The sequence below is a fragment of the Platalea leucorodia genome, assembly GCF_965183815.1.
Source record: "Platalea leucorodia genome assembly, chromosome: 2".
NCBI classification, from domain to species: domain Eukaryota; kingdom Metazoa; phylum Chordata; class Aves; order Pelecaniformes; family Threskiornithidae; genus Platalea; species Platalea leucorodia.
Window position 1 is genome coordinate 123157088 of NC_138824.1, and position 19062 is coordinate 123176149.

General features: G+C 39.3%; 2 protein-coding genes across 3 annotated transcripts in view; one reads left to right on the forward strand and one right to left on the reverse strand.

Annotated features, from left to right (window-relative positions):
* FILIP1L (filamin A interacting protein 1 like) overlaps window positions 1-18749 on the reverse strand; it is a gene marked incomplete at its 3' end in the record, with an annotated part of 82575 nt that extends 63826 nt beyond the window's left edge. For both annotated transcript variants that reach the window (XM_082304040.1, XM_082304042.1), the window contains exons 1-2: window positions 18676-18749; window positions 11412-11590 (exon numbers count right to left, since the gene is read on the reverse strand). In XM_082304040.1, the coding sequence (XP_082160166.1) occupies window positions 11412-11590; window positions 18676-18684 (188 nt within the window). In that variant the 5' untranslated portion in view covers window positions 18685-18749. The remainder of the gene's footprint in view (window positions 1-11411; window positions 11591-18675) is intronic.
* The window catches only part of CMSS1 (cms1 ribosomal small subunit homolog), a 245938-nt gene that overhangs the window by 65626 nt on the left and 161250 nt on the right, over window positions 1-19062 (forward strand). The gene's annotated exons all lie outside the window — the stretch shown is intronic.

Sequence of the window (19062 nt, forward strand, 5' to 3'; positions counted from 1 at the left end):
GCATGTATGGAAAACAGCCTGATATATAATTCATGTAAAATAAATTCTTTATTTTATGAAACTAGTAAAAGCTCTGTTGTTTGAAATGCCTTCTTTTCTTTCTTTGGATTGGAATGCCTTCTTTCTTTCTTTGATCTGAAGTTAATACAGAGCTAAAGAAGAAGGGAATTCATTGAGGTCAGGATCTTGAATCTTTAAGGTACATTCCTTTAAGAAAACTCTATTGAGTTACACACCATGCAGTTGGATGTTCACTATTGCAAGAAATGATGCTTTCCAAAATGGTATGTTAAATGTCCTTAAACTGAGGGTTTAGGAAGCTAAATCAGCTCAGTGTTTGTGCTCTTTTATCGGTTCAGTACTGTATCAACTGTTTCAACCATCTTTTATTTCTAGGCCAAATACTACACTCAGGGAGACCTAAAGTGCATACAGATGATAACAATAGTCTTCACTGTCTTTTCAGGCACGTTGAACTGTATAAACTCTGGGTTTTTTCATTGCTCCTTCAGTCACAGCTACAGTGTTGGCTGTTACGTTGTGTTCAGAGACCATGAGAAAACTGGCTTCTGAACCAAAGATGATCTATATAGGGTTGATATTTCAATAAGAGTTGTACATCACTAGCAAGCAATAGCATATATCTATGGATGCGGTGCTGTTATTACAATGGTGAAGCTTTGATGAGCATGTTTACAAGGTCCTTTGAGTTTTAATATAGTGGTTTTCATTAAGGTTATTTATAATCTATAGTTTTTATTGGCTGTACTTAAATCTAGTCTATAAGGATTTTGAAGGTTTATAGCAAACTTAAAGATATAAAAAGTTAAGTAACTTTATCCAGTGAGTGTGTTTATCCAAATATGTCATCAAACTTCTCAATTTCCTTTATAGAAGGCCAGTTAGGGACAGACTGACTCATTCTCCTGTCTGACAGAACGCAAAGACATTCAGAGTTTAGCTGGCAAGACTATTGAAAAAAAGGGAGAATTTTAGGATTTCAGGGAGTGTGTCTTGCTTCTCAGTTCCCCAGTTGGATGCAAGATAAAATTTTCAAATGAGAAACATGTGAAATCTTGTCTAAACATCTGAATAAACGATGTCCCAATTTCCTGATGACTTAAATGCAAATTGTAGGATCTGAACATTCCTGAAAGTCATCTTAGTAGTCATAAATTTATACGTCAGAATAAGGTTTACCATGCTAAGAATTTTCTGATAACCCTGAAATTCTTAGCATGCAAATCAAATTGAAGGGAGAGGAGAGGACACGGTCTCCATTTCTCCTAGGTTTTATTTCTGTTTTCATAGGGTTGTCTGGTTTTGTTCAGGTTTTTTTCTCAGGTTATGAGGAGGACAGACGCGAGCATAGCGTGTATGGAAGTGCAAGTATGATGGTAACAATTATGATTGACTGAAATGGAAGGATAGTTCAAGAAAACCACTGGTTTGTTACCTGTACCCTGATGATGTCTGTGGGCCATGTGTCTTTCCCCAGTGACGTCAAGATACCGTGAATGAAAGTGCTGAGGCTAAGGAATTTCCCAGTAGTGTATAAGAGGCAAGACTCTGGTTTTAAAAGTGAAGAGCTGTGTTCAAGTTGCAGGTTTTTAATCAGCTCTCATAATTTCAAGCAAAATGTGTAACTTGAAAGGTATCGGAAAGGGAGTAAATAAGGCATTGTTCCAAAGAGCAGTTTTAGTGACTTTTCTTTTGCAGTGTCATAACCTGATGCTGTCTCCGCTGAAGCTGCTAGGAATATCTTGGACAGAGAATGAAAGCAGACGTGTGCAAGGTATATCTCGTCAAGCTCATGCGCATTTGAAAACAACCATGTTTCTGGATTCAGTGAGTTTCCCTCTCCAACACTCTTGGCAAAGGCAGAGTCTAGGAGAAGGTAACTGATGCTAGGTCAAATTTGGCAGACATAAATCAGTTAGCTGTCTGGGTATTTTCAGTGTTACTGTCCCTTTGGCACTTTTAATTTCCTATTTTGGGGGGGGAATAAAACTTTTCTATGGCAAAATACTTCCCCTCTCCCCTTTCAGTAGCCTGATCACAGTGACCCCATCACAACTGTTGGTTTTGGTTTTTTTTTTCCTGCTTGAAAATTAATGTTGTCGATGGTTTGAGAGCCCTTAGTGCCGGAGCCTTCTGTTATCAGTATGTGTGTAAAGCTCTGCCTTTTACCAGTCGTGTTCCCCAGCACAAACTTTTCTGTGGGAGGGTGAAGGGACTGGTTAAGTCTCTCTGCATGCTCAGTCTTTGGAGTTCCCTCAGATCGTGCCTCGCAGGGGCTGTTGTGTCGGGTTTTTATCCCAAGGGGCGCGCAGTTGAGACCTACCACGGAAAGGGAGTGGGCAGTTCTCCATTCAGAATCGCCCTTAAGCAGCAGACCTTGCTGCAGCCCACTCAGACTCTCATCTTAGGGTTTTATCTGCTATGGGTGTCAGCTGGGTCTGTGTCTGTGACCAAAATGGGTGCCTTAGGGTTCTTTTTCAGTCTTAGCCGAGTATCTAGAAATCTTGCAATAGAGTAACAATCCTATTAGGAAGGACTGTATTGAATTGTTCAGGAGAATGAATTATCAAATGAATAGAAAAGTATAATTTTATTTTTGACAATGCAACTTTTATAGAACAGTTCTACAAGGATTGAGACGTTTCTGTATTCTGGACATTTGAAATGAGAAGCAAAAGTGTCAACAGTATGTTTGGAGAACAACCCTCTGTTGCCAGGGATGAGACTAGATGATCTAATGGGTTTTCTTGTATCTACTTCCTATTACTCCCATTTTCTACTCTGAGCCATCCACCCGCCCGGTCCCTGCCCATATAGGAGTCTGAAACAGAAATTTCAAAACCAGAAGTTCGTATGTCCCTCCTGACCTTTTTGTTTATTTCTGCATTTATACATATTTTGTGGCTTTTTTCCAATTGTCTTAGCAGAAAGGTTCAAATATTGAACATACTTTTTCAACGTGTTCAAGCTTTTGGTCTTCAGACACTAAATAGGTTATGTGTTACCTTCTGCAAGTTTGTGTTGTTTTCCTGAAAGGTTATACAGTGTGCGTTTCAGGCCCAAGAAACAAAAAAATAATGCGCTTATGTGAAAATCAAAATCATCATATAAGATGATCTTGGTGTTTATTTTTAACGATTTTTTTTCCAGTAATCTCTGTTCTCAACAGATTTAATGCTACTGATTTTCTTGTTTATTCTCTGTTTAAAATTACTGGCTTAGCACAGAGAGTGAGGCTGTGACATTTTTCTTAAACTGCTTCAGTCTCCCATCCATGCTTCTTTCATGTATATATAATGCTCAGAGATTTTGTAGCTGGGCATAAAGGCATTGAAGCTCACAGTATGCTCTGGGAAATTTGGTTATGAGTTTAGACCACAGGTTTTGCTAACTGACGTGTGACCTGCATTCTCAGTTCTCATGGCCATTTTTCTCTTGCCTGTTCTTAAGATATGAAACTGCTTATAGCACGTACAAGTCACTTACTTACATTTTCTGCCATGAGAAAGATCTTAACTTCATTGAGACTTCTCCTCCTCCACGCTCGAACAGGAGTATAACTTTTCCCATAGCAATGGCTTGTTCTGGAAACTTATGATAGTGTCAAACTTTCTATCTCAGAGAACGATTTATAGATTTTTCTCTGTCTGATGTTGTGTGTTTTCTTTTCAAACTCCAGTTACAAAATCCTGTGCCAATTTCTCCCTCTCTCACAGCCCCACCCTGCAATGAGTCAGAAGTGCACCGTGTCTTTTTTTGGTCACAGGTCTTGGTGCAGTCATCCACTTCTATTGTTGCTTATGATTAGACTAGTTATGCTGTGCTGCACATGGAGCGGTGCACTCAGTCTTATTTGGAAATGTAAATTGGTGACTAGAGCGAGTGCCCCATTACTGAGGGCAGCGCCTCACCATGAGCATATTTGGCCAGTGCTTCATCGTCCGCGCTGATCACTGGTTAGGTTCCAAACAGAGTATATGGAGTTGGTGTTGATTTACAAGAGCCATAAATATTCTGAGACTTGCCAGCTTAGAAAGATCATCTTTCCCTTTGAGCTCTGACACTACAGTTAAAAGTGCTGACCAGAGCTCTCACCAGGGTGGTTTTCCATGATCATCATCCCTTTCTGGAGAATTTATGCCCTTTTGCAGGGAGGGCATATGGTAACAACCATCTCTTTCCCCACTCATGAGGAGAAAGAGGGTAGCAGTGTAGGAGAACATCGTTTGACTAAGGCTTTTCATTGCGTCCTCCGTGGCCTCGAAGTACACAATGATAGTATCGGTTGGTAGTCATGACAGTGTGCCTGAAGCAGTGAACAGACTTCTTACGTGCTCAGAATTTAGAGAAATTAAATACGAGCCTCGCTTCTCTCTGTCATTCCACCAGTGTTAGTGGAGTTGCATGAGAAATGGTTATCACCTAGATCTTGCATCTGCTTGCTGATTACAGTAGGTGGAATAATTTAAATTGCACCACAGATCTAGAGAATTTCTCAGTTGTGTTAATACTGAGTTGAAAGCCCTGTTTCTATTTGTATTTATTCTTAATCTTTGCTTTGACTAAACATAGTGTGACTTTATTTAACAGTTTGGGGTTTTTTTAATCCCTTTGTTAACATGGATTTTATTAATTTATTTGCTTTAAGATAAAGTATTTTAACCTTCTGTCATGCACAGGAACTGTTGTAGAAATCTTTGAATCCTTGAATTTTGACAAGGGTTTGATTTCACAACATCTGTTCAAAGTTAAGCAGTGCAATGGTACGTAGTTTTTCACATATGAGCATGAGGTAATTAATCTGTGTACATCACTTCCTTGAGTCTGTCTTTGTGCCTCAGTGGTATTATTAGTGGGACTGTCCCATTGGGGTGTAATGCAGAATAAAAACACTAGTGTTTTGCTTGTGGTGGGTCTCTCTTATTCACCTACAGAGCACTAGATACCCATGAAAAAGGTCAAATGTACAGAGATCTGGCATCCATTTCACAACCTGCAAGACATAGTCTCAGGCATATGTAATATATAGAACTCATTGCCAGAAAGCTAAAAGGAAATGATTGCATTTGAGTACAATGCAATCTACAACAATAGTTCAGAGTGCATGAAATTAAAAACTGCTGGTAACACATGTAGAATAAATAAGTTGTCTGTTTATTTTTACTGTAGCTTTCTACAGAGATAAGGTCCTGCTTCTTATAATATTTAATTGGCTTCATTAAGAAAAACAACAAATATTAATTGTATCCACTGTTATAGAATATTGAATTTTCCAGAGCTGGGCATGCAATATATTGTTATTCCAATGTGTGAATGTGTCAGAATTAAAGTACAGCAATGTTACACTGACAACATACTAACACACTTCACCTTTTAGCCAAGACGGTTCCTTCCGTCCTTGATGCCCTGCCCTGCCCCAGTTTTCAAGCATTGTTCACTTGACCTGTTGTGTGCAGCAATTATTTTCATCTGACACTTTAAAACAAAACACTTAACCTGAAGTGCTCAGTTTTATGAAATCACATTTCTTTCCTACTCAATACCTGAGCAGTATTATAACATAATATGATTTTAATTTTGGTACGGTTTTAGTGTGATGTTTAGTCCATGTATTAACATTGCATGAGAAGGTAGGAGTGTACTGTAAAGGTACACAAAAGGAAATACATAGCCTTATTGCAGTAATGAGAGTGCATCCAGTGAAGAGACATAGAGGGGTGAAATAGCTAATGTGGAAATGATAAAAAAATATTTTGGAAGTGAGGGCCTGGAAAAGGATTTAGTTATTTGGATGGACAGAAATATATGTTTGGTTTATTTGTGTGGGGGTTTGTGTTTTTTAATTTTATTTTTCATTCTCTTGGACGTGCTATGAAGAAGAATTTGTGAGACTTAAATGTAGAAAGGCTCAGGTAGAAAATGTGCCTAGGTATGACAGGCTGAGTGACAAGCAGTATGACTTTGTTACCCCGTTTTAAGAACTGAGGTATTAGAGAATCTTAAGGATAAAGCTAAGGGCCAGGGGATAAAAGACTGAGTTCCCTTCTAGTCTGATGGAGTTGGGGATGATGGCAGGTTGCTCACAAATGGTGAGATTTGTGGTGGTGGTGGTGGTTGGAGTAGACTTGAGTTATCAGCATTGAGATGGTGGCTGGCTTTGAACTTCTGTGAGAAGAAGCAGAGAGAGTAAATGGATGAAGAGAAGACCCAAAGAATAAGACCTGTCGAGTCCTATGGACAGAGTAGAGGTGGACAAGGAGAAGTTACCAACTCAGAGCACACTGTGGAAACACTTAGAGAAATTAGTCCAGCTGGAGTCGCAGAAACTTTGTGTGGGTAAGATGGCAAGGAAGTGCTGAAAGCTCATTTGTGTCCAAGGCAGCCAAAAGATCAGAGGCAGTGAAGATAGATTAGGTTCAGAGGTTTGCCAGAAGGGAAGTCACTGAGCCTTTAATGAGAGCAGTGTCAGTTGAACGTGGGGCAGAAGCCAGACCAGACTGATGCCTACAATGAAACTGAGGGAAAGGATCTCCTGGTGAGGCTGACAAAGACTGCATCAGGAGCCCAGGCAGCCAGCAGAATCACTGTCCCTTTGAGGTCTTCAATAATCAACTGGACCAGGAGTCTGAGCAACCTGAACTGACTGTGAAGTTAGCCCTGCACTCATCAGGTTGTGCTGGAGACCTCCAGAGATCCCTTCTAGCCTGTATCACTCAACAGGACGTCATATTAACTGACTGACCTTGAGGGGGGCAGCAGTTGGAGCAACAAGCACAGTGGTTTATGGCGTTTTGTTAGATGAGAAAGACTACAGTTGTGAGACTTTTGCAGGTTAGGTTCCATTTTTTAACTTGGTGAATGCTGACTCCTCAGATGGGTATAACAATAAATTTTAACACTGAAAATGCCCTTTACTTGGTGTTTTAAGAAGAAATGTCTGGTACGGTGGAATAGAGTTTGGTTGGCTGGCTTAGGTTTTTTCACTTGCTTAGAGCATAAGGAGTAAGTTTTTTTCTTTTAGGAAATGTTAGGATTATCTTATACGTAAACAATTGTGTGTTCTTCTTTGGACTACATTCTCTATATGACGTTTGTGGGTATGAATTCAGAGCTAAAGCAAAAACTTATGATGGCTCTCCCTGTAGAAAAAAACCCCTCATCTTAGTAGATGATCCTTAAACTAAAGATCTTACTAATTGCTGCTATGCCAGCCTGCGGAGTTTTGTGCTAATATTTGAATACCTGTAAGCAACGTATATCATAACTGCCTTTAAAAAAATCTATTGACATTGCTTATTAGCAAACTGCTATTTTTTTTCCTGTCCTGTTGAACAACGTTCACTTATTTAACCAGTGTATGTTCATAATAAAGCTTAACCTTTTGTATAGTTGAGAGTCTATACAGTGTAAAGAAAGTTTGAAGATGGACACACCTATGCTTTGGGAGATTTCTTCCTTTTCTCCAGTTTAACCCTTGTACCCCAAGGTACCTGTGTCTGGTTTCTTCCACTCATACCTTCATTTCCTTTCAGTATTCAGAAAATGGGGAATAACTGTGCTTATGTACTATTTAAAACTCCTTGAGATTTGCAGAGGAAAAGGGCTGCGTAAGTGCTAATCATTTTACTAGTTTACTCTTTTTCTTTTTTTTTTTTTTTGTGTGTGGTGTGGAGAGTTAGTATGTAAACACATAAATACTTGCATGCATATGGCATGTGTTTTCAAACTGGGAACATGCATATCTGGAAAACCTAGTTTCATATTTTAGCTTTGTAAAATGTTTTCTAAAATAGCAGCTTTTATTATTTAGCTGTACTGCAATGGAATGTGGATAAATATATTTGGACAAATAGGTACATCCTCAGGAAAGATAGAGTGGAATCTGCATTTGAATCTAAAGTCAGTATTCTTCCTAGTCCTTAGTCCTGCCCTCCATCCCCCAACTCCATGAGATGCAAGAGCTTCTAAACAAACTCAATGGCTTTTTTGCTGTGGTTCTTCAGGTGCCCCTAGTAGTCTCTGTATCTAGCTTCTGGAGGTTTTTTACATTCCTGTGAGTTTGGGTGCTGCTATTTCCTTAGGCTCCAGCAACACAATAAAATTTTCCCTTCTAGACTCTAGTAGACTTGGTCTAGTACACTACCATGCACACGTAGTTTGTCTTTCTGTTCCTGTCAGATCCTTACACACACAGAGTACAATTCCTGCTGAAGTGCAGGAAAGACCTATCTGGTTATTGCCCATAGGACTCCTTTTCTCCACAAAACCGTTCCGTATCTGATAAGGGTTTGTCAGTGGCTCTATGCTTTAAAAGCACATATGACTGAAGATGAATAAATATAATGACAGTAGCATGATTTTATCATTCTTTTACTGGTAAATGTCTGTTGCTAAGAGTTGAGACTCTCTTCAGTTTGGAAGACCCATCTTTTGCCTCTTCACTACAGCAAGACTATGGAGGATTGGTTTTGGCTGGCAACAAGAGAAATGCTTAAAGTGCCTAAAGGGTTAACATTAAATGCTAATCCAGTTCTCATCTCTAGAAGGCTGTCACTGGTCCTGTCATAAGCTTAAACTCCCAAATCTGACAATGTACAATTTCTGAGGCCAAAGTCTTGTCGCCTTGCTATGAAGTCAAAGGGGTTCTCAGAGGATTAAGGTGAAAGGTTTTTACTGAGTCGGTGAAGACTGCTAATATTTTGCATGAGCCAAACGTGTTTTTTAACTCCTTTAATGAGAAATGTCATGAATGGAGAGAGTAAGGCAGCAGAAAGGCCCTAGAGATGAAGGCTTGCCTAGTTTTTGTAAAACATGATCATCTGATAAATTAGGTCATCACTAAAGTTTTCATTTAAGAATTCTTCAGTTCTGTACTTCCTGAGTGCCTGCGTAAGAAAGAGGAAATGCTTTCCCTCCTCCTTATTTGAAAATACATTCAGAGTCATATGTAAGAGTTGGATCTGACTGATAGTTGCTTTATTCTTGCTGTCAAGAGTAGTTTTCAGTGCTTCAGCATCACTGTCCCATAACATGTAAGTTTTTTTCCTTTTGATCACATAATCACGTATTATTCATGTACCTTGTTTGGCACGCATGCATTCTATACTCTTCAAGGATATCTTTAGCATATACTGTAGCCTTGCTCTTTGATAAAAGCAAGACACTTTTTTGACTAATTGAATGGAAGTCCAGGATTTTGCTTTGAAACTGAAATAATGATAGCAATGTTATATACCCTTCCACACTTAGAAGACAATAGTGCTTCTGGCTGAAAAAAGAAGAAAGTTCATTGACGAATACTTAATGCTTTTCCAAATACTTTTTTTTTTAATTGAAGGGGGGGGGGGGGGCAAAAATTCATTTGTCATTGGTTTATGTATGAAACTTTTCGTAGAGTTCTATTTGTTCTGAATCCAAATTCAAAATTCACATCCTGAGAAGATTTAAATTCGACTAAGGTTTTTGAAATGGAAGAAAAGGTCAATTTGCTGTGTATGGGTGTGTGTTCTGAATGTCGAGTCAGACAGGCTGATGTAGAAAGAGCTGTGCCTTAACTTGCTGAGCGGTTCTTTTTTTTTTGGTTGTGGGTTTTTTGTTGTTTTTTTTTCTTTTTTTTCCTCTTTTTTTTTTTGTTTTGTTTTGTTATGGCAGGCAATTGCGTGGAGATCTTGATGGCGACATTACTTGGCAAACATTTTGGAATCAGCTCAACATGTGACATCACACCCCCTTAAGGTTTTCCACATAAAATACGTCCTCCAAAGAAAATACAAAAATTGAGACTTAATCTGAAATCTATTATTACATCCTGTAAGGTCTCATTAGGCACCTCAGTATTCCTCCCCCCTCGCCCCCTTTTTCCAGGCAGATAGACTAAATGTTGCAGATAATAGTGGTAAATGTTTTATAGTCTTCTTGGGGGGAATATGGAGGAGGGGCAGGGAAGAGAGTCTTAATCCCATGTCTACCCTGTTTTCACAAGAAAAAAAATACAAGGACTCTGATGCTTAGTCTTCTGTGCAGCTTTTCACGCTGTGTGAGCACATGCGTCTGATGTAACGTTTTGCCGCGTTTAGCAACTGCAGTTGTTTAGCTCTTTCTCTAAGAGATGAGTGTCTCCTAGTTTTGAGAAAAAGACAGCAGAGTTGAGAACTTCCATTCATCTCAGGTTTTGGTTTGTGATATGATGATGTTTCACAAAAACAGTTCTTAAAGAAAAAAGTCAGTTCTGTGCCTTGTGGGGGGACTTTGTGCTTTTCTGTGTGTGCCTGCGCATGCCTGCATCTGTATACGTTCCTCTGAGAAGCAAAGGGTTTTTTCCCCCAGCTGCTTTAATTGCAATCCATAAATATGGCTGTGTACTCGGTGGGAAGCATATGTGCTATCTTTGATAGACCTGCAGGAGAAGAGGTGTAGTGTGAAGGGTGAACACTGCCAAAATACGTGGAACACGATGTTACACAGGCGAAGCAGAGGAAGAATTATCTATGCATAATGTGAGTTTAGAATAGGTTTGACGTTCTCACACCCAAACATTTCCATCTGGAAGCTGTTCCTAAGCAAAAGGAAACAGAGACAATATTCTCCTATCTTCTGGACTAGCTATCCAAGGAATAGGAAATGTTCTTCGATAATTTTTTTTTTTCCCCCTTAGGATGTGTTCAGTTTTACTGCAGATTCAGAGAAACCACAGTTTAAAGTGGCTTTTTTAAAGACAGTAAATAACACTAAATTCTTCTTAATCCTTCTTCTGAGAATTGGTGCTGAAACCCTCACACTGTGTTTAAACAAGCTGTGGCACTTTTAGGTTACATTTAAAAATAAAGTTGGACCTATATTTTTTTATGCTAGTACTGATATAAGAACTTTATGGTGTTTTTATTTTCAAAGCTTTCTGTAAATTATTCTCTGCCTTTGCTTCCTCTCTCTGTATTTCTATGGTCTGTCCAAACACCTTCTACTTTTCCTCATGTCTTTTTCTTCTGCCATCAAAGGCTGCATGCCTGATTTCATATTCAGTTACTTACATACTATAGTGTACACCGAACATCTTAAACATGCTGAAAGGTTCACCTGCTTTGTGTTGGTTGTAACTTTACACGTTTGTGTATCTCCATGTATTCTCTGTAGCGTAACATATCTGTCATCCTGCCACAGTGCTGAAGAATCTGCCAACCATTTGACCTACCTCACCTGCTGATGGAGATGTAGATGCTACTGTTTACACTATCTAGGAGTAATTAGTCATGTTTTCACAGCTGAACTCTCAAAATACAACTCTGCAAATATTTCTGATTTTTAGTGGATGCAGAATAAGAAAGTGGACAGATCCTTAGACGTAATGTTAAATTGTCAGTATTTCTTAGTACTATGACAAGAGGTAACCTTACCTTTCACGTTCTTGTTCCAGTAAGTTTGTAAACTCATCGCTTTTTTCCATGTATTTGCTGTGCTTCCTTTTCTCTTCTTCTAGTTCATACAGTGTCTGTCTGTGTGATTTTTCTACCATTAGAAGTTGCTCCAGCATTCGTCTGTGAGTTTCTTTCTGTTTCTCTACAACTTTATCAAGCTACAAAAAAAGCAAAAACTCCTGAAGTCTTTTGAAACTCTTACTTGCTCAGGCTTTCATTAATGAAAGATTTTAAGAGAGGCTTAATAATGTAAAATGCATTTAATAGTCTAATGGTCAGGTCCTTTGGTGTCTGTTTGGAAAGGGTTATTTAGTTCTGTCAGTCTAATTCTGACAAATTAGAAAAGTAAGTTAAGGTACTGTTTTGCAGGACCCTTGGTCACCTTTTGTTCCTCCTCCTGCCATGACTGATCCTCAACAGCTAGTAATTGACAGTTACTGTTCCCAGTGCTGTGCTGTTCTCATTGATCATTGTGGTAGAGAAACAGATGTCTTGGCAGAAGAAACCTTTGCTTTACACAGAAGTAGACTGACTTCTGGTTGAATAGAAATAGCTGCCTCATTTGTAGCTGCATAGGAAGCGAGAGCATTGAATTGTCTTTGTAAGGTAGACAGGTAGTTCAAAAAGCAGTTTTCCTCTGGTTTCACAGTAAATGTGTGACAGAACCAAGAGTGGAAAACAATCCTGTCTCCTGTGCTTGCTCTGAGCATGCCTCTGGGTTTCTGGAATAAGTAAGTGCTAAATTTTAGAATGGTTGGAATTATTTTTATTTAATGGTGGCTTTTCCTGTTTTGTTCCTCAAATTTCACACGTTTTAAAGGGGTTTGCCTTGCAGATGGCACCTTTATAGCACACTTCGAATATCGAATTCCCGCCCATTCCCCAAGGATTTCTGCTGAGCTTCTAAATATTATTATATAGTGGTATTTTATCTTAAATAATCTACTTTAGGTTTTGGTAATAATTTTTACTTTTTCTAAACCACAGGGGTGTTGGCATAACTGTTCACTGGAGTTATGCTGTTAAAAAAAAATATTTCCACAAACTGAGAGAAAATTATCATTCTGAGGATTCTCTTATAATTTTGAATTCAGTATGTGACCGAGTTATGCAAGTGTGTGTGTATGAAACCAGAAGGGTTTTCCTCCTTGGGCATTACTGATCTAGCTGAAGTTTGAGGAGTGCTCACTGGAGGCCATTTAAAGCCCTGGGAAGAGTCTGTAATGGTGAGAATCTTTGTTCCCTGCTCATTCCCCTTCCCCTGTGGAGACTGCCTCCCTCATCAGGTCAACACAGGAATCCTTGTATCCTTGTTGGAAAAGAGAAATTTTGAGCTCAAAGCCCAGTGCCTCCTTTTAACCACAGTCTGTTCCAGTAGGTCAAGCTGCTTTGCAGTGCTGCACTCTATTAATAGGAAGGAATTCACGAAAGGGCAGTGTGGGAAGCAAGGCTGGTTCTGGTTCTCCAACGTTTCCCCCACAAGGAATTTCATGTGCCACAAGAAACACTGGGGCTTCAGATTCTAAGGGCCACTGCTTATTTTGGACAATTTAATTCCAAGGAGTATGATTAATTATCTTTTCCTCATGTTTATTCAGTTTGGCTGATAGAAGTGATGACAGGAAGAGCTGGAATGCCTGAACATGAGTTCCTTGAATGAGTGAGAATATTCTCAATTTCTACATGGGCTTCTGAGTCTCCCCCTGCTTACCTCAGCTTCTTTTTAAGCTTTATATAGTCTCTTACGTTTCTCCTAAATCATTGTTTTACGGTGACTCTGCTATGAATAAGGAAAAAGGAACTATTGACAAGACTTTGAAGATGATTTGAGTCCAAAATATTCCAACAGAAATGTGGATCATTTTGAAAATTGCCCATTCTTTCTGCTTATGATATTAGAGAGTGTCTTTTCTGTTGTCACATAACTGTGCTCATTTCATGCATGATCAAAAAATGTGAAGAAACCTATGACTGTCCTTGGCTATTTTGTGGTGCTCTTACAGCAGGTTGTTAAGGGTTTTTTTCATCTTGCTCACTCATAATTTGCACACTTTTACACCAGCAAGGTCAATGCTTTCTGGAATCATGATCCAGAAGTAGCACCTCTCTAGGGAAAACGTTTCTTACCTAAACCCTTGCATATGCAAGCTTTCTCAGTAAGCAAGTGCTGCCTTATACAGTAATCTCTTGGCTATGTTTTCTGTGTCTTTTACAGAGGTTGAAAACTAAATTGCCTTAAAAGGTCAGGTTGAAGAAAACTGGCCATTTTTAACTTCTCCACGCTCTTCCTTCTTCCACCAGAAGTGGAAATTTCAAAATTTAAAATCTTTTGTTCAGCTACTAGCTTATTAGAATGAGAGAATTTTCAGTGTGTTCTATCAGCCTTCCTCCCCCTCCAAGATTTCGGAGGGTTTTTAGGAACGTTTATTGCACGGATGCATGAAGCACCATCACCTGAGTTTCTGATCCTCGCCTTTGTAAAGGTCGTGCTGTCAGGTGAATATATGCTGTTCGCAGAAAGGAAACTGCCTCCTGTTTTTTGATAAAAGTTCTGATGCGGTGCTGTTTGCAACTATGGCCCTGTCTTAAACTGATATGAACTGGGCATCAGCCTTGCATGTTAGTGCTTGCTGCTCTCAGCCCTCAGTGCGAGGTCAGGGGGGGAAGAAGGCAAAGGTGTGAACTTCTGATTTCTTTTTGTGGGCCGTCCACATGGATGGCGTTAAGTGATGCATTTGTATGGATTGGACCACTGCATCAAAAGTATATGTAAGAACCTGAGGGGATGTGTGAAGTGCTATAGTAAGAAAACACTGAAATTTCCTGCTACAAGCTGATTGTAAATCAAATGACTCCTGTTTCCAAATTGCCTGATGGAGATGATGGTTAGTCATCCACACGAACAACATTAACCAAATAGAAAATAGTCCTGCTTCTGCACTGTTGGGTGTGACGGGTGTGGCACCTGCCAGCATTGTTTCATGGGTTCAGTATACCTGTTTGCTCTAGAGTATTTGTTAAATGGCTATGAGGGGTTAATTCAAGTATCAAGTAATCAAAGCAGCAAGTATGCAAGAAGAAAGGTAGTAACTCCAGGTTTTTGTTTCGCGGTTCTCAGTGAGCAATGCCAGTGCCTTTCACTTCACAGTTATGCTTTTGTCAGTGTTGAGATCAGCAGTTTGGATGACAAACTGGTATTTGGAAAGGGAGAGGTGTGTATTCAAGGCAGGGAGGGGGAATGAGGAATTTGAAAGCGGGTAAAAGAACAGTAGTGTCCTGGGGAGACCTGCATACATGAAAGGGTAAGAGAGACAAGTAAATAAACTGCTGCATCAAAGCTGTTTTCATGTTGCAGTTTTCTCCTGTTGCTCAGGTTAGAAGATGCATTTAGGTTTGCTTTTCAGGGATGCTGTCAAATCAGCTCTACCGTGAGCATTAGCAGCTGGCATGTGGCTGTTGCAGCTGGGGACATGGTGCAGAGCGAGAGCTTGGGATTCCACTCAGGAGAGAAGGGAGGAGGTGCTGGGCCTGTCTCCTGGTACAGGTGGGTGATAGAGAAGAGAACTGGAGAGGCAGCAGATCCTACATCACAATTAATGCAGACGCTTCCGATCTGCTTGTAAGCTGCATAATGGGTATGGGCATTTGGCCTTGTGACATTGGTGTGTGTTATTGCGCAGCATGCCTCTCCCTCCCCGCAGGACCAAGCAGAGCAGAGTCCGATACTGGGCCGCTGCACTTCTGTGTGTTTTGTTTGGAAGCTCTGTTGTGTCCCTCTGCGAGATAAGGGCGCTTCCCTGGCGAGCAAATTTGACTCTTGCATTTTCCCTGTGAGATCTTGTGGCTGACTCCCACGTATCCAGCAGAGACGAGAGAGAAGTCGTGTGAACCCCTACTAGTGTGAGATCCTCTCACAGGAGCAGTCTCCAGCAGCCCCTCGTTCCTCAAATTACTCTGTCCAAATGCTAAATCTGCATGTGCAGAAATATCCATTTATATGTACGCACACACGTTTGCTCAGCATATACAGTTCTTGGCTAAAAACCACAGAGGGCTAATAAGCAGCAGTATAAATGTCTTCTGTTGAAAATTAAAGTGATAAAATCTTAAGTGATTTGTTGTTTTGTTCTTGCTAACCATATGGGCTTTTTGCTAGAATTCATACTTGAACGTACTGTACAATACAATGGAAAATAAGAGGCATGGTCTTACGTAACTGTGAACAGTTCAGCAAGCTAAAAATTCACAGGAATTTAATCGTTTAAAATCATTTTGCCACCAACTCGTGTCTGAAGTCAAACTAGGATGGTGTGCCTCATCCATTACGTTGGAACTGAACATTTTGTCTTTCTCTTTTTAGACTGTTTTGTGTTTGGCACTGTGCCAGAATGAAATCCAGGTTCGTTACATTTCTTCATCCAAAGTTCAATGAAATGTTATTCCTGTTAATAATATCCTCATGGTCATTGTTTATAAATGTATAATCTTGAGTTTAGGATTACTGGAGATTATGGGAGCGGTTCCTCCCGTGTCTTTTTCAACCCTAGCCGAGCCAAATTTCCATGCGGATGTGTTGGTCTGCTTTTCCTGAATGCCACGTTGTCAATGTTACTGTTTCAGTCTCTTCCTATGACGGTAACTTATTGGCGTGCTATAGCTGTTGTCGTTGGAAGGTTGTGACCAACGCTGGTAAGATGTTGTGAGGATGCAATCAGATATACTTTGTTAAAAGGTTGATGAGGATGCATCTTCCCTCGGGTTGATTGGCACTGGGATTTTAAAAATTGATTCAATTTTGAATTATCCTTGATGGATGCAGAATATAGGCTTTCCTCTAGTTTCACTGCTTTTAGAGGAGTTCTCAAAGGGGTAGGAGGCACTGTTCATCATATTTCAAACAGTGAGGCACCGGATTTTTTTATTATCTTTGACTGTGTTATTGGAAGCTGGGAAGAGTTAGAAACCAGAATTGGCTTTCTAATAACATGAAGGTTTGAAACATGAGAAAAAAACACCATAAATTCTGCGGTATCTTCCTCTTTATCTCTCTTTTCCTACATCACCTTCTCTGATGTTTTTTCTTTCTTTTTAAAAAGAATTTGTTTATTTTTGAATCTGGGAAAATGGTTCTTATGCTATTGTTCTGTGTTTACTAGAATGTTGAATACCATTCATTTTCTATTCAAGAGAAGCAGCAATTGATCTGAAGCCAGATTTTTTCATGAATAACTGACTTGATATAAATTTATAAACCATGAAAAGATGGAAAACCTTTCAGGCCTTCGTGTCAGACAGAAGCAAAGCAAAAATAAAAGTCTATTTTCTTTTAAGCTCCTTTAAACATAAAACAATTTATTGTATCCTCAAGTGTGAGGAATAAGAGTAAGTTTATCTGGCATTTGTTAGGTTGCAGAAAGAAGTAGCTATAGAGCAAACTTGGCTGAAAAAACCCTCTGCTTTCAAAAAAATAAAAAAATCTCCTCATAGCCAAGGAAGACATGGTTTTGGTTTGTCACACCCCTCATAGGTTTTGCAAAGGAAGATATTTTACTACTGTTTTCTATTTTGCTATGTTTCTTCACCTATGAATCCTCTTCCTAGTGAGTAAAGCTGTCCAGTGACCAAATTTTCCCACTACATTCTTAACCAAGAAGCTTCATAAAGTTTAGGATAGATGAGTGAGTTGTGAGAGAACGTTAAAGGACCAGTAATCTTACAGATGCCTTCTGAAATTCACTGTGTTTTCAACGGAGTTTTGGGAAGATCCTTTGTGTTCAGGGCTACAAGGGTAAATTGTTAAGGGTGAGAGAGACGTGCTCTAGAGTAACCGCATCATTTGTAGGCAGATACAAAGGTACATTGTCATCGTGGCAAAGGGGCAATTTAATGGTTGGTTCCCATACTTTGTGGCTGGTTCCAGCTCTCCCTTGGTTTTTATAAATGTTTAAAAAATCCAAACAAAAACTAAATGGATCTCTGACTTAATCTGGGGGGATTTTGAAACTGAAGTTGTGGAATGCCTGCTGATTATGGCATCCTTTGGTTTACCAAGATATACGAAGTGCCAGTGGTCCTTCTAGCCTTTCAGTTGCTCTCAGGATGTTTACCTTTGCCTTTTGGAATTGCCAAATCCAGTGGTGTTAGAAATCCTTTCTCTGCCATTAAGTGTAAGAAGGAAAAAGCGTGTATAAACTTATGTAAAGTAACAGACTGAACTTATGTTTTCAAACTTTTTTGGACTTCAAATCATTTCCATTTGTGCTCAAAGTTTCTGTGACATAATGCCACAATGTTCTAAAATAAGTTAACCTCTGCAGTTGAACTTTATCTGTTTCAGATTATAGCCAGAGATTTTAACCTTTGAGCCTCTGAAATGAGTGTTGACCTTTTGACTGACATAATTTTCTCTGAAACGAACACTGTATGCTTAAGTATATTCCTGTTCAGAAAGCTTGGAAAACACTTGGTGGAAGAATTTTATTCATAATTTCTGCTTTTATTTTTATGATGGTTATACCGAGCAGCATATTAAAAATGTTTATCTAAATTCAAGAGGAGACACTTACTTGGTAAAAAAAACATATTCTGATATGAAGGGATTTTAATATCCAATGATTTGCACTGCAGGGCAGAAATGAAATTCAGATAACATTGTTCAGAAAGTATGGCTGCTGCTGCAGTGTAATTAAACTAAAGGTTACTTATGTATAATGTGAGAATATTAGATTTCTGCCTGGATGAAGTTTCTAATGACAGCTCATTACAGTAACTACTCAGACCATGCAGGTATACCCGTGATTCCCCCAGAATTAGTGGGAGCTGGGATACGTAAAGGTGGGCAGCTGTGCCATTACTGCTGAATGGGCCCTACCAGCCATTGGTAAGATGGCCTCAATGAGATGCATGGGGAGGCATCTGGTTGTATGGGTTGTGAATTTTGATAATGGAACAGAAAAAAAAAAAAGATGATGTCAAAAATAGAAGGCTGATTATCAGAGCTTGAGTTAGACAAAGTCATGTCTGTCTATGTTTAAAGCTCCCAGAGCGCAGTATAAATGAGGATCATTAGCTACCTGTTTTTTATTAGGGACCCCACTGGACCCTGGACTTTGTTCTGCTGTCACTAACACTTGTGTTAGATTCTAGATTTAGAGCTCATTTGCTTTCTTTCCCTGAAATCGGTGAGATATTTTCTGTTGAATTTGATGGGAACTATGGTTAAATATCAATTACATGTTCGTACCTCTCCCATAGGCTTTTCGTAGATATCTTCTTGCCATTGCTCAGCCTTTGTTTGAATAGCATCTCGCTGGAGGGCCTCTAACACCTTCTTGGGAGTAACAAAGCCGTATTGTGCTTCAAGCAAAGCCAAGTCAATTTTTTCAGCCTTAAGTACTCCTATAACTTCATCTTGAGCCTGCAGAAACACAAAGTAAGGTTTTATTTTGTTAAACTGTATATGTGTATTTACAGGTTAGCTTTCTGCTTTTGATTTTGTAAGAAAACTAAAAAACTTTTTAAAGACTGCTGTGTAAGTAAAGTGCCCCAAAATAGTCAGTAACATGAAGGCAGTTAAAAAGCATGAGGGAAGTATTGGTCTTTGTATATTATTAGTTCTGCATAAACTCCA